General features: G+C 40.2%; 1 protein-coding gene across 2 annotated transcripts in view; it reads right to left on the bottom strand.

Annotated features, from left to right (window-relative positions):
- mRNA-cap (mRNA capping enzyme) overlaps nucleotides 1-23,582 on the bottom strand; it is a 96,767-nt gene extending 73,185 nt beyond the window's left edge. The window contains exons 1-3 of one of the 2 annotated variants that reach the window (XM_071696986.1): nucleotides 23,559-23,582; nucleotides 15,438-15,644; nucleotides 13,183-13,375 (exon numbers count right to left, since the gene is read on the bottom strand). In XM_071696986.1, the coding sequence (XP_071553087.1) occupies nucleotides 13,183-13,375; nucleotides 15,438-15,644 (400 nt within the window). In that variant the 5' untranslated portion in view covers nucleotides 23,559-23,582. Of the gene's footprint in view, nucleotides 1-13,182; nucleotides 13,376-15,437; nucleotides 15,645-21,081; nucleotides 21,221-23,558 lie in introns of those variants that run through there. The other variant, XM_071696984.1, reaches the window with a different exon arrangement.
- Nucleotides 23,583-27,480: the final 3,898 nt, after the last annotated feature.

Genomic DNA, 27,480 nt, shown 5'->3' with positions numbered 1-27,480 from the left:
ACTGGTGGTTGATTCGGGTGAGAAACTGCAGAAGCTGGTGACTGAGTTTGGTAAAGTGTGTGAAAGAAGAAAGCTGAGAGTAAATGTGAATAAGAGCAAGGTTATTAGGGACAGTAGGGTTGAGGGACAAATCAATTGGGAGGTAAGTTTGAATGGAGAAAAACTGGAGGAAGCGTTTTAGATATCTGGGAGTGAATTTGGCAGCGGAAGGAACCATGAACGTGGAAGTGAGTCACAGGGTGGGGGAGGGGGTGAAAGTTCTGGGAGCGCTGAAAAATGTGTAGAAGGCAAGAACATTATCTCGGAAAGCAAAAATGGGTATGATTGAAGGAATAGTGGTTCCAGCAATGTTATATGGTTATGAGGCATGGGCTATATATAGAGTTGTGCGGAGGTGGGTGGATGTGTTGGAAATGAGATGTTTGAGGACATCATGTGGTGTGAGGTGGTTTGATCGAGTATGAAAGGGTAAGAAAGATGTGTGGTCATAAAAAGTGTGGTTGAGCGAGCATAAGAGAGTGTACTGAAATGGTTTGGTCACATGGAGAGAATGAGTGAGGAAAGATTGACAAAGAGGATATATCGAGGAAAAGTGGGAGACCAAATTGGAGGTGAAATGATGGAGTGAAAAAGATTTTGAGCAATCGGGGCCTGAACATGCAGGAGGGTGAAAGGCATGCAAGGAATAGAGTGAACTGGAACGATGTGGTATACCAGGGTTGATGTGCTGTCAATGGATTGAACCAGGGCGTGTGAAGTGCCTGAGGTAAACCATCGAAAGTTTTGTGGGGCCTGGCTGTGGAAAGGGAGTTGTGGCCTCAGTGCATTATACACGACAGCTAGAGACTGAGTGTGAACGAATGTGTCCTTTGTTGTCTTTTCCTTGCGCTACCTCATGCGTGTGCAGGGGGAGGGGGGTTGTCATTTCATGTGTGGCGGGGTGGCGATGGGAATGAATAAAGGCAGCAAGTATGACTTATGTACATGTGTATATATGTATATGTCTGTGTATGCATATATATGTCTGTGTATGTATACATATGTATACATTGAAATGTATAGGTATGTATATGTGCGTGTGTGGACGTGTATGTATATACATGTGTACGTGGGTGGGTTGGGCCATTCTTTTGTCTGTTTCCTTGCGCTACCTCGTTAACACGGGAGACTGCAACAAATTATAATAGATAGAATAAAATTAGGAAAGCAATAACAGAGGAAAGGTGTGGTAGCTGGAAGACAAACCTTGAACCAAATAATATCAAAGTTTGAGAAATCAAAGTCCTTTAGGTATGCAACAGGTGTGTTGATGAATCAAGGTCCTTTAGGCATGCAACAGGTGTGTTAATGTCTACTACATTATACACCTCTAAGCTCCCAGATCACAATCTCAAATGACCAGAACTCCCCTCCAGGCCAAGCTGAAAGAAGCATATACACTCTTTCAAAAAAGTTACAACCCTTTTGGGCCTTATGTTTCTGGAAATGAACACAATACTCCATGAACAACACTTTCAGTTGGGTATGTATTTCTGACCTTGAGTTACATCTTTCCTTCCAGGTATACTATATCTGCAGTATACCACCTATCATCACATAATGTAATGAACTGAAGTGAATTGTGACACCATATGCAAAACCACTAACATATGTGTAACCAACTGATTTATGTATCTCTAATAATATGTCAGCCCTAAGGGATGGGTTGCTAAATAGGAACATACCATGGTATGTTTGCATGACCCGAGGTTACAATCTGAACCACTTCAAATGCAACAAGAATCACAATGATTCAATTTTACATTCATTTGCAAGTAATTTAAAGTGTGTTATGATGCCATATCCAAATACAATTACATTATCATTATGATTTTCTGTATTCTGATATAATTTCTACCTCATCTTATGAGGTAACAAATGTGAATATTGCTTATCATCTCATGATTTGTGGTGAAAATGGAACATTTTCCGATACAAACTACGAAATGTCATCGCCAAGCACACCTATAGGACTGAAAATCACCGTGGACACGTCATAAGGAACAAGAGGCAGCAACAAGAAGACAGCACAGCAGCTTGGCATTTCCTATCACACAATAGCCCAATGAATTAGGAGGCATGATGACAATGGCATCACCAAGGATAAGTCTCATAGTGGTTGCCCTTGCTGCACAACAGCTGAGCAGGATGGCCATCACAGCTGCCATCAGTGATGATCCTTTTACCTCCACAACCACCATACAAGCACAACAAAAGCTCAGATTCACAGAACAAACAATCAGAAACTGATTACACACGTGGTCTGCATGGCTGTATAGTGGCAAACCAGCATTGACAGAACTCAATACGGAGCAGTGGATGGAGCACATTCTAAAATGCACCAATAAATCTCTCACATTCTGGGATAATGTCATATTGTGCAATAAGAAGACTTTTTTGACAAGTGGCTGTGGCACAGAATAAACACAAGGTAAATAACTTCCTCTCCCTCTCTCTTTCACTCTCATTGATTGTATGTGATTCTGTGTTATTCATGCTTGTAATAAAATCATTCAGTATGAAGAGATATCTATGCATCAAATATTTCCAAGTAAACTCATAACATCATAAAAACTCTAAAAGCCTACTGTGTTTATCATATTGTCATACTACATTACTCCAGTGCCATACAATATACACAAACACTACTTTGTTTATATTTCAGTTTAGAATACAGGTTCATCATACACAGCAACATTTTATCATTCTTATGTATTGCTGTAATCTGATTAATAAATGAGATTGTTACAGTGCACAAATCAACAGGAGGAAACTAGCAACTCTACATGTGGCATACGTATTGCAACAATGTCATAATCACCAAGGTGTGACTATGTAGTGTTTAGAAACATTTTCATTCTCATTGAAAGATTTGCCTCATCTGCTAATCGCACTGACATTCGATGTGTTTTGACAGACACGATGTGGAGATGTGAGAGCCCATCACAGAAGCGACAGAATAGCTGCTGGATTTTTAGGTTGGATCCACACAGGTGGTATAGGGCAACAAGTCGATGTTAATGTGGGATGATTCACAGGGGTGAAGTATGCTGTGATGTTGGAAGAGGTGCTTATCCCTTCAGTCAGGTAGCTGCTGTTCCTTGATGCAACATTATTTTACCTTGTACAGAACATCAGACCCGCACACAGAGCAAATGTCATCAAATGCTGATTTCAAGACCATCTGGAGATTACACTGTTGCTACATCCTCAAAGATCTCCATACTTCAACCTCATAGAAAACATTTGGGCAGCAATGACCAAGTGATGTGCCAGTCACATCATCATCCAGCATTGCCAAGAAGCCGTGGTCAACACTGCATTGTTGGCCTAGAAGGAACTTAGGACACCAGTGGGATGACAAGTGGAGACAGTCACTGGTGGCCTTTGCGTCCCACCATCTGAATAGTGTCAATGATGTAGGGGTTGGATATTCTAAGTATGACAGCTAGAAACTCAATTTAACAGGTAATAAAGATCTCTAAGAATACTGGTTTCACTTCTATAAGGCACTGCTAATGTCTAACATCATCTAAGTCATTATGACAGGACAGGTTGGTTGGAGTGTGAATTTGAATGGGGAAAAATTAGAGGTAGTAAAGTTTTAAATAACTGGGAGTGGCCATGGCAGCAAATGAAACCATAGAAGCATAAGTGTATCATAAGGTGGGGAAGGGGGCAAAGGGTTCTGGGAGTGCTGAAGAATGTATAGAAAAAGAGTTCTATCTAGGAGGGCAAAATGGGTATTTGAAGGAACAGTAGTCCCAACAATGTTATATGGATGTGAGGCATGGGCTACAGATAAGGCAGTGGGGAGAATGGATATATTGGAAATGAAATGTTTGAGGACAATATGTGGCATGAAATGGTTTCATCAATAAAGTGATGAACGGGTAAGAGAGATACATGATAATAAAAAGAGTGTGGCTGAAAAGAGTGGGCTGAAATGGTTTTAACTAATGGAGGGAATAAGTGAGAAAAGGTTAGCAAAGAATATATGTGTAAGAAGTAGAGGGAACAAGGACAACAGGGATAGCAAATTGGAGATGGATGGATGGAGTGAAAGACATTTTAAGTGATATGGACCTGAACATGCAAGAGGGAGAAAGGCATGCATGGGAATGAGTGATCTGGAACAAAGTTTTATACTGGGGTCGAAGTACTGTCAATGGGCCGAACCAGGGCCTGTGAAGTGCGTGTGGGATAAACCATGGAAAGGTCTACGGGACCTGGTTGTAGATAGGGAGCTGTGGTTTTCGGTGCATTACATGAGAGATAGAGAACAGATGTGAGCAGATGTGGCCTTCCTTCATCTGTTCCTGGTGCTACCTTGCAAACGCAGTAAATGGCGATCAAGTAAGACAAAAACAGATGACATAATTATCATAGGAATCTGTAATTTTCCAATGAATTTCAGGTACTAGTGTTGGTCATGGATTTCCAGAATGTAAAATCCTTTGACTGCCATTGATATATTTCTGCTACATTAATACTGTATATAATTCTACTAAGGATGGAGCACGGTGATTCACTATAATGAAAACTATGCCAAACATATTAACTGGCTACCTCACAGATACTAGGAAGGCAAGCCTACCAACACAATGCAGATTACATAATTACTGTTCAGAAGGTTTCGTCCACTGTGATACATTGTATCGATGAGAAAAGGGGCCGATACTTTTTTGGGAGAGTGTACTATCAACCTCACTCATCCCATGAAGTCTGGGAAATCATCTGGCATTCCTTGGTGACCACATGGACAGAGGACCACAGCATTACGATTTACTGTAATTGACAGTAAGACATATAAAGTTACTATGAGTTCTGATTAGGTTATAGCTTTACTATGATTTGGCATTCCACCATAATTGTGAACTCATTTTGATGGCAATCATTTTATGCTAAGCAGTTACAGGCAGTCACAAGGGAATCACATCTGTGACATCTCATTTATCTGTCTATCTATCTATATCTCTGACATTCATTTCTTCTGAGAATTTCCTTAAAGGGATGGCCATGGCAAAAATAGTCTCCATAAATGGTAAACTCATGTGCCGCTTCTTAGCCTTTAGTGCCTCACCCTTAACAGGCCACTGCCAGAAAGCAACTCGAATGCAGTGTTTTCAGAGGCTCCCACCATTAACAGGCCACTGCCAGACAGCAACTCGAGTGCAGTGTTTCCAGAGGCTCCCACCTAATGTTCCTCCAGACCATTTCTACTAATATGTCTACCAAAAGTTTCTGCCTAATGTTCCAACTTACAACTTCTACTTATAGCTCCCACCTAATGTTCCTACCTACTACTTCTACCCCATTGCTTCAATCAAATGCTCCTGCTTAATATTCCTACCTACTGTTCTTATCTATTGCTCCTACCATTTTACTAAAATGTAGGGGTAGCACAGAGTGCTCATCACAGGAAAACCCATAATTATGAAGAATGAGAACTGTAAGTTAAGCGCTGTCAAGTGTTATATGTGACAAGGAGAGATTGTATGTTTATGGACAGAATGCCAGCAGCCTACATGTGTGTGAGGTAACAACAAAAGACAGCTACCTTGGTCAGAGAAGTGCAACTTGACAACCAATGAAGTGCTGGCTCAATATGCAGCCGTCACTAACCCTCCCGATACCCATGCAGGAAGTACTGATAATATACTTCCCTGGTTGGTGGCTGCCTACCAACTTCTACCCAGTGACATCTCAAATTTTGCTAAATCTCTCATTTTCTCTTGCCCAAAGTAAAACGAAAGAATGGAGTTCGGGGAGGTGAGTACTTGGTCGTCTCATAGTTAAAAATGTACATCATACCAGTGAGTGATATGGTAAATTGTATTCTTTATTTTCTGTAACAGTTCTTTTCACTATGTTCTTACATCAAGCATGAACTAATGGTTAATTACATATGCAGAATAAATATAGGAAAAACATACATAGCCCTTTGAGTCACATCATACTTTTATAACTTTCATCTTTCATACAGTGAATGATTAAATATATTTTGTACATATTTCCTTTCACAGTTTTCTTTAGTAGGTTCATGACTAATTCATATATAAATAATGAACTGCACAGAGTACAATATGAAGAAATATACTGTAACAGATGAAAGGGCAGTACAAGAATGTACGAGAATGTTTCCAGGTCAGGAAGGGGAATGCAGTCTGCAGTAGTTGTCTTCCAGTTCAAAATGTAAATTTTACCCTATGAATGATATGTTAAACTGGTCTTCTTTACATATTTTCCTACACATCTCTCTTTAGTAAGTTCATTATCAATTCATGCACTAGATATAAGTTACAAATTAGGAAAAATAAAGGAAATGTGGGTGGTATAGTAGAAGTATGCTTTTCAGGTAGGCAATGAAAAGTGGGTGATCGTATTTCAATTAAAAACACACATCATTTTTTTTGAGTAAATGATACAGCAAATTCTATTTTAAGAATTCAGAAAGAATATACACCAAAGCCTTACCCAGCCTTTCTGAAAGTCCTGAGAAAATATGGATGTCTACCATTTTCTGTACATGTTGTATATCATTTCCATCGCTTGGACAACTTTTGAGAGTCATCATGTAAGTCCTCTCCATTATTTACATAACAATTGAGTACATTTTTCCTACAGTCCCTAACCCTTACTCACATGTAAATGGACGTCACAACATAGCATGACTTGCTACTGTGCAAACTTTTTTAGTACCTAGCTTGTGCTATATTGTGATCATACTGTACACATGCCCTCCTTTCCCTAAAAACAAGCTTTTCACTCAGGTAACTTTTCCTCTGCAAAAAGTCTCATATTTTGTTTGTGATCATCTTTAAAAGTGCCATGAAAACCACATTCACCAGGGAGACTAGCTTGTAGTTCACCACCTATTCTTGGTCTCATTTCTTACAGATAAGTAACATGTTCGTCCTTTTCCACTCCCTCATCTCTTTCCATTTCTCAAGTGGCATCTTAAACAGAATTTCAAGGGCTATCTAGTGTATCTGCACAAATATTCAGCATGAAATGTAAAATTTCAGCAGGACCATGAGCCTTATGGGTCAATACCCATTAGTGTTCTGCTAATGCCCTTTCTAGATATCTCAATGCTTTCTAAAACCACCTCCACATTCTGGGTCTAGTGTCTTCCACTGTGAAAATATTTTGAACTTGTCATTCAGCCCCTCATTTATCCTTACATCATTCCTCCCTCTGAATCCAATAGCCTTATTAGCTGCTCTTTAACTGACAATCAGCTTCTCATGAGTATAGAAAAGTTTTGGATTTTCTCCTGCCTTGTCCACATTATTCTTTTTAGTTTCTTTGATCTTCTTATCTTATTCTCATATACTCATTCTCAGCTTTTGCATACTTTACAAATGCTGCCTGGCTAGAATGCTGTCTGTACCTTTGTCACTGCACAATTTGAAACTCCTTTACATATTTTAATTATTCTGTTTCTGCAACTCAGTGTAGCACATCCCTAGTCATGCAGGAGCCCCTGGAAATGGGGTCTTGGTGTAACAATAGAACCCCTTCAGAAAGGAGTCCAGGGGTAATATCAATAATAATTTTCATTATTTTTGTTACTGTACTTGTTGCCATTTCCCACGTCAGTGAGGCAGTGCCAGGAAACAAATGAAGAAAGACCCATCCACTCATATACATACATATACATACACTATGGACATATGGCGAGAATGGAGACTTGTGTGAGGAAGTACCAGGAGAGACTGAGTGCAAAATGGAAAAAGGTGAGACCAAATGACATAAGGGAAGTGTGGGAGGAATGGGATGTATTAGGGAAGCAGTGATGGCTTGCACAAAAGATGCTCGTGGCATGAGAAAGGTGGAAGGTGGGCAGATTAGATTGGGTAGTGAGTGGTGGGATGAAGAAGTAAGATTGTTAGTGAAAGAAGAGAGAGAGATGCATTTGGACAATTTATGCAGGGAAGTAGTGCGAAGGACTGGAAGATATATAAAAGAAAGAAGCAGGAGGTCAAGAGAAAGGTGCAGGAGGTGAAAAAGAGGGCAAACGAGAGTTGGGGTGAGAATCACTAAATTTTAGGGATAATAAAAAGACGTTCTGGAAGGAGGTAAATAAAGTGCATAAGACAAGAGAACAAATGGGAGCATCGGTGAAGTGGTCTAATGGGGAGGTAATAACAAATATTGAAGTGAGAAGGAGATGGAGTTAGTATTTTGAAGATTTGTTGAATGTGTTTGATGAAAGAGTGGCAGTTATAGGGTGTTTTGGTCAAGGTGGTGTGTGAAGTGAGAGGGTCAGGGAGAATGGTTTGGTAAACAGAGAAGAGGTAGTGAAAGCTTTGCAGAAGATGAAAGCCGGTAAGGCGGCGGGTTTGGATGGTATTGCAGTGGAATTTATTAAAAAAGATGGTGACTGTTGTTGACTGGCTGGTAAGGATATTCAATGTATGTATGTTTCATGGTGAAGTGCCTAAGGATTGAAAGAATGCATGCATAGCGCTATTGTATAAAGGCAAAGGGGATAACGACGAGTGTTAAAATTACAGAGGTATAAGTTTGTTGAGTGTTCCTGGGAAATCATACGAAGGGTATTGATTGAGAGGGTCAAGGCATGTACAGAGCATCAGATTGGAGAAGAGCAATGTGGTTTCAGAAGTGGTAGAGGATGTGTGGATCAGGTGTTTGCTTTGAAGAATGTATGTGAGAAATACTTAGAAAAACAGATGGATTTTTATGTAGTATTTATGGATCTGGAGAAGGAATATAACAAGAATTGATAGAGATGCTTTGTGGAAGGTATTAAAAGTATATGGTGTGGGAGGTAAGTTGCCTAGATAAGGTGAAAAGTTTTTATCAAGGATGTAAGGCATGTGAACGAGTAGGAAGACAGGAAAGTGATTAGTCCCCAGTGAATGTCAGTTTGCAGGCAGGGGTGCATGATGTCTCCTTGGCTGTTTAATTCGTTTATGGATGGGTTTGTTACGAAGGGGAATGCAAGGCTTTTGGAGAGAGGGGAAAGTATGCAGTGTGTTATGGATGAGAGGGTTTGGGAAGTGAGTCACTTGTTGTTTGCAGATGATACAGCACTGGTGGCTGATTCGGGTGAGAAACTGCAGAAGTTGGTGACTAAGTTTGATAAAGTGTGTGAAAGAAGAAAGTTGAGAGTAAATGTGAAAAAGAGCAAGGTTATTAGGTTCAATAGGGTTGAGTAAATGTGAAAAAGAGCAAGGTTATTAGGTTCAATAGGGTTGAGGAACAATTTAATTGGGAGGAAAGTCTGAATGGGGAAAAACTGATGGAAGTGAAGTGTTTTAGATATATGGGAGTGGATTTAGCAGCAGATGGAATCATGGAAGCGGAAGTGAGTCACAGAGTGGGGGAGGGGGTGAAGGTACTGGGAGTGTTGAAGAATGTGTGGAAAGTGTGAACATTATCTTGGAGAGCAAAAATGGGTATGTTTGAAGGCATTGTGGTTCCAACCATGTTATATGGTTGCAAGGCCTGGGACATAGATAGGGTTGTGCAGAGGAGGGTGGATGTGCTGGAAATGAAATGTCTGAGGACAATATGAGGCGTGAGGTGGTTTGATCGAGTAAATAATGAAAGGGTAAAAGAGATGGTGTGGTAATAAAGTGTGTGGTTGAGAGAGCAGAAGAGGGTGTGTTGAAATATTTGGGTCACATGGAGAGAATGAGTGAGGAAGATTGACAAAGAGGATATATGTGTCAGAGGTAGAGGGAACAGGGAGAAGTGGGAGACCAAATTGGAGGTGGAAAGATGGAGTGAAAAAGATTTTGAGCGATCGGGGCCTGAATATACAGGAGGGTGAAAGGCATGCAAGGAATAGAGAGAACTGGAACGATATGGTATACCAGGATCGACATGCTGTCAATGGATGGAACCAGGGCATGTAAAGCATCTAGGATAAACCGTGGAAAGTTTTGTGGGGCCTGGATATGGTAAGGGAGCAGTGGTTCCAGTGCATTACACATGACAGCTAGAGACTGAGTGTGAACTAATGTGGCCTTTGTTGTCTTTTCCTAGCGCTACCTCATGCACAGCGGGGGTGAGGGGGTTGCCATTTCATGTGTGGTGAGGTGGCGACAGGAACGGATGAAGGCAGCAAGTGTGGATGTGTACACGTGTATATATGTATATGTCTGTGTATGTATATGTATGTATATGATGAAATGTATAGTTATGTATATGTGCATGTGTGGGCGTTTATGTATATACATGTGTATGTGGATGGGTTGGGCCATTCTTTCATCTGCTTCCTTGCACTACCTCGCTAACACAGGAGACAGCAACTAAATAAATAATGTACGTATATTTCTTGGTTTACATATTTTTTCCAGTCATATGTATGGATGTGAATCATAGGGTAGGGGGCAAAAATCCTGGGAGCCTTGAAGAATGTGTGGAAGTTGAGAACATTATCTCGGAAAGCAAAAATGGCTATGTTTGAAGGAATAGTGGTTCCAACAATGATGTATGGTTGCGAGGCATGGGCTATGGATAGAGTTGTGCGCAGGAAGGTGGATGTGCTGGAAATGAGATGTTTGAGGACAATATGTGGTGTGAGGTGGTTTGATCGAGTAAGTAATGTAAGGGCAAGAGAGATGTGTGGAAATAAAAAGAGTGTGGTTGAGAGAGCAGAAGATGGTGTTTTGAAATGGTCTGGGCACATGGAGAGAATGGGTGAGGAAAGATTGACCACGAGGATATATGTGTCGGAGGTGGAGGGAATGAGAAGTGGGAGACCAAATTGAAGGTGGAAAGATGGAGTGAAAAAGATTTTGAGTGATCGGGGCCTGAACATGCAGGAGGGTGAAAGGCGGGCAAGGGATAGAGTGAATTGGATCGATGTGGTATACCGGGGTCGACGTGCTGTCAATGGATTGAATCAGGGCATGTGAAGCGTCTGGGGTAAACCATGGAAAGTTCTGTGGGGCCTGGATGTGGAAAGGGAGCTGTGGTTTCGGGCATTATTGCATGACAGCTAGAGACTGAGTGTGAACGAATGGGGCCTTTGTTGTCTTTTCCTAGCGCTACCTCGCACACATGAGGGGGGAGGGGGATGTTATTCCATGTGTGGCGAGGTGGCGATGGGAATGAATAAAGGCAGACAGTGTGAATTGTGTGCATGTGTATATATGTATGTGTCTGTGTGTGTACATATATGTGTACATTGAGATGTATGGGTATGTATATTTGCGTGTGTGGACAGTGTATGTATATACATGTGTATGGGGGTGGGTTGGGCCATTTCTTTCGTCTGTTTCCTTGCGCTACCTTGCAAACGCGGGAGACAGCGACAAAGCAAAATAAATAAATAAATAAATATGTATGGATAGTCATGAGTCAGGGAGCACCTGTATATATATATATATATATATATATATATATATATATATATATATATATATATATATATATATATATGTGAATAAGAGCAAGGTTATTAGGTACAGTAGGGGTGAGGGTCAAGTCAATTGGGAGGTGAGTTTGAATGGAGAAAAACTGGAGGAAGTGAAGTGTTTTAGATATCTGGGAGTGGATCTGTCAGCGGATGGAACCATGGAAGCGGAAGTGGATCATAGGGTGGGGGAGGGGGCGAAAATTTTGGGAGCCTTGAAAAATGTGTGGAAGTCGAGAACATTATCTCGGAAAGCAAAAATGGGTATGTTTGAGGGAATAGTGGTTCCAACAATGTTGTATGGTTGCGAGGCGTGGGCTATGGATAGAGATGTGCGCAGGAGGATGGATGTGCTGGAAATGAGATGTTTGAGGACAATGTGTGGTGTGAGGTGGTTTGATCGAGTAAGTAACGTAAGGGTAAGAGAGATGTGTGGAAATAAAAAGAGCGTGGTTGAGAGAGCAGAAGAGGGTGTTTTGAAATGGTTTGGGCACATGGAGAGAATGAGTGAGGAGAGATTGACCAAGAGGATATATGTGTCGGAGGTGGAGGGAACGAGGAGAAGAGGGAGACCAAATTGGAGGTGGAAAGATGGAGTGAAAAAGATTTTGTGTGATCGGGGCCTGAACATGCAGGAGGGTGAAAGGAGGGCAAGAAATAGAGTGAATTGGAGTCATGTGGTATACAGGGGTTGACGTGCTGTCAGTGGATTGAAGCAAGGCATGTGAAGCGTCTGGGGTAAACCATGGAAAGCTGTGTAGGTATGTATATTTGCGTGTGTGGACGTGTGTATGTACATGTGTATGGGGGGGGGGTTGGGCCATTTCTTTCGTCTGTTTCCTTGCGCTACCTCGCAAACGCGGGAGACAGCGACAAAGTATAAAAAAAAAAAAAAAAAATATATATATATATATATATATATATATATATATATATATATGTATGAGCAGATGTGTCTTTCTTCGTCTGTTTTCTGGTGCTACCTCACTAAAGCAAGAAAAGGCAATCAAGTACAAAAACTTGTATATATACAATAAAACCTCATTACATCAGACACTGTGCACATTGGAAATCAATTCTTTAAAAAAAATGCAAAGAAAAAGCCAATAGAGGTCTCAGTAGGAAACTATATAGAAATGATGAGAAAAGTATTTCTTACCTAAGCTAATACAAGTGAATGAAGAGATTAAGTTTGGTGGTCAAACCGTAAACAAACACAGTACATAGATACTTAAAAAGTTGTGTGATAGGACAGTAAGTATAAAAGATGGGGCCCCAAGAGTGCAGAACTTCCATCAAGTTAAAGTATCATCACAAACAGGTACTTCAATTACATATAAATGGGCCACAGAAATACAAGGATATATGCTGGATATCCAGCAGGGGACATAAGATAAACACATTTGGTGCTGAAAGATTCCCCCCACCGAACACATACAAGTGCTTTACTCATCACAAACAAAATAAGACCAGTAGGACATCAATTTAAACATGTTTAAAATTTTGAAGACATCTAGTATTAGGGTGCATAGAAAAATTTAGAAAATTACCATTCTGGCACAAAGAAATTATCAACATTAATACAATGTGGCATATTCATCATTAGAGTATTGACAGTGCTCTATTTCTACTCATAGAGTAATAGCCCATCTTCTGTTTTAAAATCCTCTAGCCAGTTACAATGAATACACAATAACTAAGTGTAGAAAGATCACCAGAGAACAATGGTCTTATGCTATGTTTCTCACCTATAATTTCAAGAGGACTTTTCTTGACGAACTTTTCACAAATATCAACAAATGCCTTTGACTGTTCTGGGGTCGGACACTCCCCATGCCCTCGACACTTCAACTTTACATATCGTGCTCCTTCCTTTTCAATATCTGTTTTGTCATAAAACCGCTGGGTGTTGGTCAAATCTAACCAGAGTCCAATTTTCACCTAGAAAAAAAAAGTAAGGATAACTGAATCAGTCCACTAAAATGAAGACATCCATGAAAGAAGAGAAAACTTCAGTATTACTTGCAGAAATGCACAGAGAGCATAAAACAGAGAGTCATGGAAAGTTATTTGATGAAAAGATGCTGAAAGCCATGTGTAAGATGAAGTGTGGCAAATTGGCTAAAGTGGAAGGGATTGCACTTGAATTTAAGATGGGGGGTAACTGTGTTGCTGATAGATTGGTTAGGATTTTCAATTATTGTATGGATCCTAAGTGAGGTGCCTGAGGAATGACAGAATGCCTGTATAGCAACTGCAGAGAAGCATGGGGAATAAAGGTGAATATTTAAATTACCAAGGTATGAGTCTGAATGCACCTGGTAAGTTGTATGGGTGAGTTGTGACAGGGTGACAGCAAGCACAGGGCTTCAGACTGGGGAGGAACAATGTGGCTTCAATAGTAACAGAGGATGTGTAAATTAAGCGTTTGCTTTGAAGAAATAATCACAGAAACATGAGGACTTGTACATGGCATTTATGGATCTAGACAAAGTGTATGACATGGTTGACAGAGTTGCTCTATGGATACTGTTGTGAATATAGGGTGTGGGTGGAGAGATGCTAAAAGCAGGTAAGAGTTTTTATTCAGAAAGCAAGAAATGTATGTGAGTAGGAAGAGAGTAAGGCAAGTGGTTCCATGTGAAGATGGGCCTGCAGTTGGAGTGTATCATGGCACCATGGCTGTTCGCTTTGTTTATGGATAGGGAGGTGAGGGAGGTGAATGCAAAGGTCTTGGGGAGAGAAGCAGGTAAGCAGCCTGTTGTGGGAATGGAGACTTGGAAGATGAGTCAGTTATTTGCTGATGACAAGGCACTGGTAATGGATTCAAGTGAAGAACAGCAAAAGCTCATTTCTGAGTTTGAAAGGAGAAAGGTGAGAGCAAATGTATAGAAAAGGAGGGTTATAACTAAGGCATGATTCCCAGGAACTGATGCTAATAAGTTTCAGCAAAATGATACATTGGCGAGGAGTTCAACATCACATATGATGAACAAGAAACATTTACAGCTAACAGTTAATAAACCACATACCACGTGATCCTGCCAGACTCACTCTAAAATATTCATTAGCACCATAATTCAACCACATAATAACAAGGTTAAGACAGTCTTGAGGAAACTGTGAGTAGTCAACTGAAGCTGTTGTCTCAATCTAAAACTGTAATAACACCTGTACTGTAATGAAGGTCAATGCATAATCCACAACATACTCAAAACAGAGATAGGCTAAGTTCATGTTTCAATAAGACTCATCAAAATATTAAGTCAATTATCCTTTTTCACCTGCACGCGCTTCATTCACCCTTTTAACATTTATCATTATCCTACCCTACACCTTACCTCTTAAAACATGGTACATTTGTAATTCTTACAATCACTTTTACTGCTCTTCCTCTAAAGTGGGATACCTACTACCCTCATTAACTTGATAGGCTTATAATCACCTCTCTATGGTTCCATGTAGTTTCCAGACCCAACCAACAGCAGGTCTATCTCCACTCTTCAACATCTCACTCGTCACTCCATTTGTACCCTAGTTTTTCCATTCAATTCCAAACATAAATAATTTAGCATCATTTTCACCTTGAATATTAATATAGGGAATATCTAGTGCATATAGATTTACTCTATGCAGTAGAAATTGCTATCTGTGCTTGAGCCTAACTTCACTCTCAGTATACTGCTGAAAATTTTCTTGCTTTCAAATCTATGATGTTGCATTTTATGGTGTACACAGAAACAGAGGACATATGGCATTCCTCAAGACCTAATCCACAATATGTTATCCTTATTAATCTTCTCTTTGGTAATTGCCCTGATGAAGTGAAATATGTATCCTTGGGGAAGATACACAGATCTTAATTTGTATTAATTTATTCTTCCTAATACTCTAACAATGTTTCTGAAAATCACAACTTAATAATTACATATATGCACTTATCTTCTATATGTAAATATTCATATCTAACATGAGATATATTAACTGCTGATTTTCCACTTACCTTATAACTTTTCATTGAAGCAAAGAGCATTGCAGGGGAGAATCTATGCTCAGGAGGCACCTGGTCATCAAATTTTGAGCTAAGAGGAGTTTTGAATGCAAGAAATCTATTGCCAACGAGATGATTGCTCTTACGAGGACAAAGGAGCCATCGAGGGGGGATTGGCCCTGGACCCCCTAATCTGTCCCCCCCTCCTCCACCAGACATCTACAAAATGAAGAATTAAACTTAAAAACATGAGACATTATCAATATTCATAACAGTCATAAATTGGATATCCTCAGTTACAATGAATCCTTGTCCAGTGTTGGTTTTCACAACACAGATTCACTTATACGTGCTGAAATAAATGCTACACTTATTTCTCAAACATGAATATAATTTTATTAATAGTTTCTGTGGGTTTTAGGCCTTTCTGGTATCTTACATGAAGCTCTTAAAACATTTCTGGTGAAAGGTATACAAACACTTACTTTCCAAAACCTGTAGATGCATTTTCTTCAGCAATCCAATCCAGATTCACCTCCAAACTCATGACTCATCATCCTTCAATAGTGAGTACACTATATTACCTACATTATTTCCATTAACATATTTCAATACACAAGAACAATATCTGTACGTGCTTCACAGCAATATTTTCTTCTTTTGTCATTTGTTCAGTTCATATAAATCTTCCTGTTTCTACATTAGCTGAGACAACAAAGGCAACTGAGGCCCTAATTAAGGCCATTCCATTAATGCTCTCTCTTTCTCTCTCTCTGTATATTTTTTTCCACGCATATTTGCCATTTCCCATGTCAGCGAGGTAGCATCAAGAACAGAGGACTGAGCCTTAGAGGGAAGATCCTCACTTTGCCCCCTTCTCTGTTCCCTCTCTTGTAACGGTAAAAACTGGTGGGGAGGATTTCCAGCAACCTTCCCTTTTATTCACATTCTATGACATGCAGGAAATACATGGGAAGTATTCTTTCTCCCCTATCTCCAGGGATAACCTAAATTCATGTATTTATCATACTTCATTGCCATTTCCTGAGTCAGAGAGGTAGCACCAGGAAACAAAGTACACCCCATCCATTCATATACACATGTGTACATAAACGCTCATACACATACACGTACATACATATATAAATACCTATGAGCATATATACATACATATACATTTATCATACTTCACTGTCTCCCGCATTAGCGAGGTAGCGTAAGGAAACAGACGAAAAAATGGCCCAACCTATACATATGTACATACATAAACGCCCACACACGCACATATACATACCTATACATCTCAACGTATACATATATATACATACACAGACATATGCATATATACACATGTACATATTCATACATGCTGCCTTCATCAATTCCCGCCACCACCTGGCCACACATAAAATTGGAATCCCCCCCCCGTCCATGCCAGGTAGCACTAGGAAAAGACAGCAAAGGCCACATTTGATCACACTAGTCTCTAGCTGTCATCTGTAATGCACCGAAACCATAGCTCCCCTTCCACATCCAGGCCCCACAAAACTTTCCATGGTTTACCCCAGACATTTCACAAGCCATGGTTCAATCCACTGACAGCACGCTGACTCCGGTATACCACATCGTTCCACTTCACTCTATTCCTTGCAAGCCTTTCACCCTCCTGTATGTTCAGGCCCCGATCACACAAAATATTTTTCACTCCATCATTCCACCTCCAATTTGGTCTCCCACATTCGCTCCCTCCACCTCTGACACATATATCCTCTTTGTCAACCTTTCCTCACTCATTCTCTCCACGTGACCAAACCATTTCAATACACCGTATTCTGCTCTCTCAACCATGCTCTTTTTATTACCACACATCTCTCATACCCTTTCATTACTTACTCGATCGAATCACCCCATACCACATACTGTCCTCAAACATCTCATTTCCAACACATCCATCCTCCTCTGCACAACCCTAAATATAGCCCATGCCTCACAAACATATAACATTGTTGGAACCACTATTCCTTCAAACATACCCATTTTTGCTCTCCAAGATAACATTCTCACCTTCCTCACATTCTTCAACACTCCCAAAACCTTTGCCCCCTCCCCCATCCTGTGACTCATTTTTGCTTTTATGGTTCCATCCGCTGCCAAATCCACTCCCAGATATCGAAAACACTTCACTTCCTCCAATTTTCTCCATTCAAACTTACCTCCCAATTTACTTGTCCCTCAACACTACTGAACTTAATAACCTTGCTCTTATTCACATACTCTCACCTTTCTTCTTTCACACACTTTACCAAACTCAGTCACCAAATTCTGCAGTTTCTAACCCAAATCAGCCACCAGCGCTGTATCCTCCTCTATATAACCCATGCCTTGCAACCATATAATATTTTTGGAATTACTATTCCTTCAAACATACCCATTTTTGCTCAATGAGATAATGATCTCTCTTTCCACACATTCTTTATTACTCCCAAAACCTTTGCCCCCTCCCCCACCATGACTCATTTCCACTTCTACGGTTCCATTCACTGCCAAGTCCACTCCCACTAAAACACTTTACTTCCTCCAATTTTTTGCCGTTCAAACTTCCATCCCAATAAACTTGTCCCTCAACCCTACTGAATCTAATAACCTTGATCTTATTCACATTTACTCTCAACTTTCTCCTTTCACACACTTTCCCAAACTCAGTCACTAACTTCTGCAGTTTCTCCCTTGAATCAGCCATCAGAGCTGTATCATCAGCGAACAACAATTGACTCACTTCTCAGGTCCTCTCATCCCCAACAGACTGTATACTTGCTCCTCTCTCCAAAACTCTTGCATTTACCTCCCAAACCATCCCATCCATAAACAAATCAAACAACCATGGGGACATCACATACCCCTGCCGCAGACTGACCTTCAATGGGAACCAATCACTTTCCTCTTCCTACTCATACACATGCCTTACATCCTTGGTAAAAACTTTTCACTGCTTCTAGCAGCTTACCTCCCACAACATATACTCTTCAGACCTTCCACAAAGCATCTCTATGACCCTATCATATGCCTTCTCCAGATCCATAAATGCCATACAAATCCATCTGTTTTTCTATTTCTCACACACATTCTTCAAAGCAAACACCCAATCCACACATCCCCTACCACTTCTTAACCTTTGAAATCCATGTGTTGATAATTCCAAACACTTCAGTCTTCCATGTTACATCTTTACGCATAGTTATAGTTTTACAGCTACTAACTGCACACTCTCTTAAGCAATTATATCCTTCTTGAGATGTGAAGTCCAAACCTGATTTGCATACACGATGTGCAGTCTAACCACTGCCTTATGAAACAATGAAAAGCTTTCCTTATTAGTTCTTCTAATTTCACCTATAACAGAATTACCTTTCTCAATTCTGGCAGAGATATAACTAAAAAAGGCTACTTTGTTATCTATGATAACCTTAATATCTTTCTCTTCATTGACTCCATAGTGTAAGTTATATTTGGTAGCTTGGTCCTTCCAGTATGAATGAATCCATATTTGTAGCAGTGTAAAGGTCATTCAACATGCTGCTTATGCCATTCTCCTGTCCCCAACTGGAACTCCCTCAAGGGGGTAGCCACAGAAATATTCTTCATCACTAGTGAACTCCAGTGCCACTTTTTAGCCTTTATGCCTCACCCATAACAAGCCAATGGCAGAGAAGAAACTCTTGTGCAGTGTTTGCAGAGGCTCCTACCTTATGTTCCTACTGACTACTACTACCTAATGCTCCTACTTAATGTTCCTATCAACTACTTCTACCTAATATTTCTACCTAATGCTCCTGCCTAAATGTCTTTACCAACTACTTTTATCTATTGCTTCTACAATTCTGCTGAGGGAGAGCTAGCACATAGTGCTCACCACAGGAAAATCCAAATGCAGGGCTAGTGCATAGTGCTCACCACAGGAAAGTTTAGCGCTATGAAGAATGAGTTGTGAGAGTTAAGTGTTGTCACATGTTAAGTATGACAAGGAGAGAATGTATGTTTGAGGACAGAATGTTTCACATAATGTGTGTACACAATCTGATCATACTCTAGGATTAAGACCCTGTCGTTTGGGTAACAAAATGGAAAAGTAATGCCTTGCTTGAATTATACCACTTTTTCTTTAATGACACTGAAATCCATAACTTTATGAATAACAGCATCATTTTCAGAATTGTTTTTTGCTTGCCATCACAGGTAAAGTTCATGAAGGGTGTGACTTTACCTGTTTGAAACTTTTTTCAAATCCATGGGGCTTGAGTTTCTTTCATTTTGGAACATTATTTGACTGACTTTGTAATAGCCTACAATGTAATGCAGATATCACCATCAAAGAAGAAGACACTTCATTTTTATTGTGATAAGAAATGCAGTCCTGTGACAAAAGTAAAACAGAAATGTATGGTATAGATTCAGCAAAAAAGAATAACCAAGATTATTTTTCAAAATCTCAGGTGCTAATAAATGATAATTGCTTTCAAGCTACTTCTACAAAAACTAAAACTTATACAAGTGGGTAGAGAGCTAAGATTAGATAAACTGTCCTAGATTAGTTCAAGCATGAAGTCTTTGATGAAATTCCATTGTAAGGATGCCGCAAGGAATACTTTTGTGAGCTTCCTTGCAGAATCACTGTTTAAGCAGTGTTATTTCTACCAAAAGGACTACTCACCCATTTTTGCTGAATACAGAAAAATCATACAGCCAACAGTAAGGCGAGTTTCTTGAATTTTGCCCTATGATATAGCTTGTATTCCCTTTGCGTCTATTTCCAATCTGAATAAAGCTCTATAAAGTCAAAGCAAAACAGAGTGAATGCATGACATCAGCCATCTGCCGGATGGTCACTAAAAGGTACTACATTTAAAATCCACAACTCTATATCAACTCTTTAGTTGAAGAAATCCAAATGTAACACTTTTGTTAAAATCTATAAACCAGAAAGTGTCTGACATTCCCAAACCATCATTCTTCTTTGGGATACGATGAAGGAGGATAAGGTTAGTTTGTTGGGGTGGTTGGTGACTAGGTAAGGGTCCAATGGCTGACTGTTTTGATCCAATATTTTCCCTATTCAAAATAGCAACTGGTAGGAGCTTTCACACATACGTTGTCATCATAGTGGAATTACAATTCATCATTTTACTCTCCAGAATTCATATTTGTTCGACAATTTTGCAAAACTGATAAATCCTGTGTTACACTGGAAACAGAAGAGTCAAAACGAAAATGTCATACCCATTAGACTTCCTGGTGCCAGTATGTTTGCAATATATCCATTTCCTTTCTTGTCTCACAATTTCCCTCTGTTTCAGTCCCAGGTCAAAAAATTATGCTATACATCATCTCCCCCTTTTTGTTAATAACGCCAACTGTAATAATGCCACTGACTTTATACTTTCTTTCATAATAGGTGACGAAAAAAGAGTACACAGTTATCTATTCAAATCATCGTATACTCCTTAGTAACAGTTATTTGAGGCTGTACACTGGACGGTATGTGGTACCTGGTGGGACTCAGCACTACAGAAAGCTCCCATCCTGAGCCATGAACCAACACACACATCTTGAAAGATCTGCTTATATATCTTTATAACCACGTTCAACTACGCACCCATACCTTTGAAATACCTTCTTATCTTGCTCAGACTAAGTCACAATATAAAGGTTTCATGAGTCCATCAGGGAACTTGAAACTTAACTTCTCTTCCTCAGCTTTCCACAGCCGGACGCTTAGCCATCATCACTGCGCGGGTGCCTTCACCCCTCACTGTAAACATTAACTTTTATGGTCAGTTTCCTTCTACAATCTACATAAAATATTCCCAAGGTATCACATGAAAATAAAATGGAACGTTTTTATGAGAAATGGGCATATTATGTCGTTATCTCTATGAAACATGCTGGAGAGATGATTTTAATTAGTAATGAATAACTTTATTTATGTTGGGGACACTGTATGTGGCAGAATCCTGACGCTCACACGGCCAGTAGTCACCAAAATAGGGAGTCACTGCAGGAAATATTCACGACAGTGAAGAGCCATTACAGTAGGGAGTCATCACGGTAGAGAGTCAACATAAGAGGCATTCACTACAGTAGGGAGTCACCACAGGAGTTATTCCCCGCAGTGGAGAGTCACTATAGCAGGGAGTCACCACGGTAGGGATTCACCAGAGGGGAGTAGTGAGTCACTACAGGAGGGATTCACCCAAATGGGCAGTCGGGAGTCACTTCAGGGGGGGATTCACCACAGTGGGGAGACGATGAAATAGGGAGTCACAACGGCAGGGAGTCTCCACAGGAGATATTTACCACGGTGATGAGTCAATACAGGAAGTAGCCACCATGGTAGAGAATTGCCACGGTAGGGATTCACCACAGTGGGGAGTCATTACAGGAGGGATTCACCATAGTGGGGAATCATTGCAATAACAAGTCACCACTGTAGAGAGACCACAGCGGGGAGTCCCCACTGTAGAGTCACCACAGTGGAGAATATCTACGGGAGGGTTACTACAGGAGATATTCACCACAGTAGGGAGTCGATACAGTAGGGACTCGCCACGGTGGGGTCCCACCACTGTGGAAAGTCACCAAAGTAGGAAATCATCACAGTCGGGAGTCTCCACATAATATAGAGACGAGACATTGTGTTTACTCATTACGTCTGGAACATACTTTGCTAAATAAACTACCAAACTCTTCCATTTGGAATTACGTTCAGCTCATTCTAGCTACTCACCTCATAGGTGTAGTAGTAACGGGACTGATATTACGGGGGCACAATTTCTAGTTAATTAGTGGTTCTCAAAGCTGTGTGCCGAAGACCTTTAAGTGTGCCCTGTTATCAAACTCTACAAAACCTTGTGTGCTGAAGTTCAAAAGGCAACATCTCTCTTGTGTTATAGACCCTTTGCTAGATCATCAGATTCAGATGTTTACTTCATATACAATTTTCAGTACAACAAATGAGTATCCTGCCACAGATTAAATCGACTGATTACATTGTGCTGCGATGTTTTTTCTTTTTCTTAAGCTGAAGTGTAAGATATCCATCGTTTTAGTTGTACTGGTTTGAGAACCATTTCAAGAAATGATTAGCCGGTAATCTTTCGTGCTGCGTTTAGATATTCATCTAGTGGACAAATCAATTATCTACATATAGCGTGTGTAAAAAAAAAAAGTTAAAAAAAAATGTGGTTTTATTTGGTAACATCATTAATGACCTAGACCATCATACCTGCACAACTGCTTATGAAGTCAAAGAATGTTCGATTTTCGTTTTGAGCCACATCGCCAAAGCGTTCATGTCCAGTGGATTTCTTCACTCTTAATGAAGTTAAACACAAGCATTGTCACGCAATGGTTTACTCAAAATTCACACAGACGTGGTGGTATTAATGTGAGTTTTGATGAACTCTCAGCAGTTGCTCTAAGTCACGGCAAGTCAGGCATACAAACAATATCTATTTCAATTAGAAGTGCTTTGCACTCTTACCTTTCTGCTGAAGTCAATAAACAGTCTTTATCCTGGTGACCTTTACTGACGTCAGAGTTAGGGCTCAGTTGGCATGACCAGGTGATTGCATAATTTCCAAAATCGAGACTTCGAGACGACTACTATATTCCTTTTTTCAAGCGTCAAGATTCATCTCAGTCTCCTTAACAATGGAAAAGTCCTTCTGGTTACAATTCCTATCAGTCTCCCTCACTACATTAATCACCTCTTTGCGCATCAAGGTACTTATGTTTGTCTGAGTCAACACCGAACATTCTGAAATATGTGTTCTTGGTAACATAGGAGGATCGGCGACATCTAGTTATTCGGTCAAACCTTCTTCCGATTGATGTCTAACCATATAGGTCTTGCAGACACTGGGTGTTGAAAAGGCATCTTGCACAAATGTATTTTTTTTTCTCTGCTGTGTGCTAAATAGCTGGCCTGATGCGAGAAACGAGAGAAAGAAACGCAAACCAGTCCCTCGAAACCTCAAAGCATCATTTTTTAAGGCCCAATCATCCATCGATGCACACAGTGAACAATGTTTAATTTAGTAAACAAAAAACAAACAAAGATACAAGACGAATACATACACCCGAGTGCTAGCTGCGTGTGTTCCCCCACCATTTAGCTAGACCATGCAATACTCAGCAAGCTGCTGTATCACATGATTAGTGTGTGTCTTCGCCACTGAAGAGTAGGCCGTTTTGATAAGTGTTTCTTTCCTGACACCTCGAAGCTTTGGAACTCTATACCCTCTCATGTCTTCCAATAACTATGGCCTGACATATTTCTAAAGACAGGTTCTTCACTTTTTCCAGAATTCGTAACCACTTTCAGTTGTTTCTATTTTTCTTTTCCATTAACCTCTCTATATTTCAATGAAGACTCAACCATTATGTGGATTTTTTTCCACGACTGAAGCCTCCAACATGAAAAAAAATCTGACGGGTGGTATATAAGTAGTGTGCCAAAAACACGCTTCTATATAACCATCAACATGCATCAAAAAATTAAACCGTATACCTGTGACCTGTACACACACCAATATTTTCTTCCATTTCAAACCATCCCTTCCCTTATCACCCACACAGTTCATAACTTCTGTACGTAGCTGACATTCCCCCACCAGATGGTGCCTTTGATCATGGACATCTAACGCCGAAGACGCTATTCAAAAAGTATTCTCGACCCACTCACTTTCAGAACATGATCGTATAATGAATTTTGTTAGAGGAAATCAAATTAGACAAATTAGAAAAGGATTTAAAGATAAAAAAAACAAACCATAAACGAATTTACTATAGTAGCGCCTAGAAAAATAAAACAACTACATAATCACCACCGAAGGTAACACGACAGCTCATACGAAGAGCAGTAGAATCCTAAAAGCCAATCGCTGATATCAAGGGATATGATAGATCATATTAACAAGTGATCAGCACAACGAAGAAGTGACCTTGACCAGTTTGTATGATTCCGGCATCTTTCAGAGAACCAAGTTACACATAATCAAGGTCATGATAATACACGCCCTAATTTACCTGAACCAGCGTTCCTGGCATGCTATAGCTGACACAAAATTCGGCTCTACGATTCATCACAAATGGAAAATACAACCTCGAGAAAACACAAAACATGAACGATTAAAGATGAAACCAATTGGCTCATACCTAAGTGAAGCATACTCGAAATGTATCCCTGTGCAAGCGGGCTGACACATGTGGATCTTTTGGAGATATTTTGTGCTGAGCCTGGATGGTAGCTGAGGTGGCAGTGAGCCATAATTTCTCCCCACAGTCGGTCATCCTCCAGTCATGCCAATGACAGCAGCTTTTCATGAGTTTCCTAAGAAAGTAATTGACTGGTGTTCATCTAACTTAGAGACCCAGGTAGATGATCTTGAATCTCTTCATAATGATGATCTAATCAAATCGTGTGAAGATAGATTTTATCAGTAATAAAGCTATCCAATTTGGGCAGCATTATTGTTGACAAAATCTGTAAATGGTTCCCTTTTCTTGTCCACAATAAATTTTGATACGCTTGTTACCAAGACTTGAAAGCACCCGACCTCCATTCGGGTAGTTACTTGTTTACCAAATGGAGCAATAGATAAGTCTTTTCATTGTACATCAAATGACATACTTCTTTCTTGTATCTCCCCTGATGATGCTATCATTACACGAAAGAGCACTTGGGAACTTATCGTGGTTTATTTCCCTGTGGGTAAAAAAGGAATTTAGTTGATCACGCGCTCAAATGTGATTTTTCCAATATATATATATATATATATATATATATATATATATATATATATATATATATATACATATATATATTTTTTTGCTTTGTCGCTGTCTCCCGCGTTTGCGAGGTAGCGCAAGGAAACAGACGAAAGAAATGGCCCAACCCACCCCCATACACATGTATATACATACGTCCACACACGCAAAATACACATACCTACACAGCTTTCCATGGTTTACCCCAGACGCTTCACATGCCCCGATTCAATCCACTGACAGCACGTCAACCCCGGTATACCACATCGCTCCAATTCACTCTATTCCTTGCCCTCCTTTCACCCTCCTGCATGTTCAGGCCCCGATCACACAAAATCTTTTTCACTCCATCTTTCCACCTCCAATTTGGTCTCCCTCTTCTCCTCGTTCCCTCCACCTCCGACACATATATCCTCTTGGTCAATCTTTCCTCACTCATTCTCTCCATGTGCCCAAACCATTTCAAAACACCCTCTTCTGCTCTCTCAACCACGCTCTTTTTATTTCCACACATCTCTCTTACCCTTACGTTACTTACTCAATCAAACCACCTCACACCACACATTGTCCTCAAACATCTCATTTCCAGCATATCCATCCTCCTGCGCACAAGTCTATCCATAGCCCACGCCTCGCAACCATACAACATTGTTGGAACCACTATTCCTTCAAACATACTCACTTTTGCTTTCCGAGATAATGTTCTCGACTTCCACACATTCTTCAAGGCTCCCAGAATTTTCGCCCCCTCCCCCACCCCATGATCCACTTCCGCTTCCATGGTTCCATCCGCTGCCAGATCCACTCCCAGATATCTAAAACACTTCACTTCCTCCAGTTTTTCTCCATTCAAACTCACCTCCCAATTGACTTGACCCTCAACCCTACTGTACCTAATAACCTTGCTCTTATTCACATTTACTCTTAACTTTCTTCTTTCACACACTTTACCAAACTCAGTCACCAGCTTCTGCAGTTTCTCACATGAATCAGCCACCAGCGTTGTATCATCAGCGAACAACAACTGACTCACTTCCCAAGCTCTCTCATCCCCAACAGACTTCATACTTGCCCCTCTTTCCAAAACTCTTGCATTCACCTCCCGAACAACCCCATCAACAACCCCCCCCATAAACAAATTAAACAACCATGGAGACATCACACACCCCTGCCGCAAACCTACATTCACTGAAAACCAATCACTTTCCTCTCTTCCTACATGTACACATGCCTTACATCCTCGATAAAAACTTTTCACTGCTTCTAACAACTTGCCTCCCACACCATATATTCTTAATACCTTCCACAGAGCATCTCTATCAACTCTATCATATGCCTTCTCCAGATCCATAAATGCTACATACAAATCCATTTGCTTTTCTAAGTATTTCTCACATACATTCTTCAAAGCAAACACCTGATCCACACATCCTCTACCACTTCTGAAACCACACTGCTCTTCCCCAATCTGATGCTCTGTACATGCTTTCACCCTCTCAATCAATACCCTCCCATATATATATATATATATATATATATATATATATATATATATATATATATGGGGCGGGAAGTTATCAGTTAGTGCAACCCCGGATAAAAACGAGGCACCTTTAAAGAACAATATTTATCCCGGCATTTTTTTGACAGACAAAACCATCAACAGCATCTTATTCAGTATCACTTGCGTTCTAAAATTACCGACTCAAACAGCAGTGGACAGCCCTCCTTGGCGTGACTCGTCCCCGTCCTCACTCTACTACAAAGGTAAGCTGAAGCATCCTGCTCTGGGAACCAAATTCTCCCGGGCGACGCCAAGCGTCTCGAACGAACATGAGAGCATAAAGGTCCGTCTGTCCCTCCATTATTGTTCTCCCACAGGGTTCTTTACACATTATATATTCTATAGATGCATTTCCCTACAAAAACACACACACACACACACAGACACACACACACACACACACACAGCGACAAAGCAAAATAAATAAATAAATAAACATAAAATTGAATACGACAGCATATTCACAGTTATTAATCTTTTTTATGTTCTCTAATTTTTCTCAGTATTATTCTCCCATTAGGTGGATGCTCAAACACCTATCTAATGATAGAATAATACTGAGAAAATCAGAGAACATAAGAAAACAGTAATAACTAAAAATGCTGTTGTATTCATTGCTATTTGCATTTGAAAAAACGTGCTCCTAGGTTATACACACACACACAC

The sequence above is a fragment of the Panulirus ornatus genome, chromosome 4 (assembly GCF_036320965.1).
Source record: "Panulirus ornatus isolate Po-2019 chromosome 4, ASM3632096v1, whole genome shotgun sequence".
Taxonomy (NCBI): Eukaryota; Metazoa; Arthropoda; class Malacostraca; order Decapoda; family Palinuridae; genus Panulirus; species Panulirus ornatus.
Note: the sequence above shows the minus strand (reverse complement) of the source record. Positions and strands in the feature narration are given on the sequence as shown.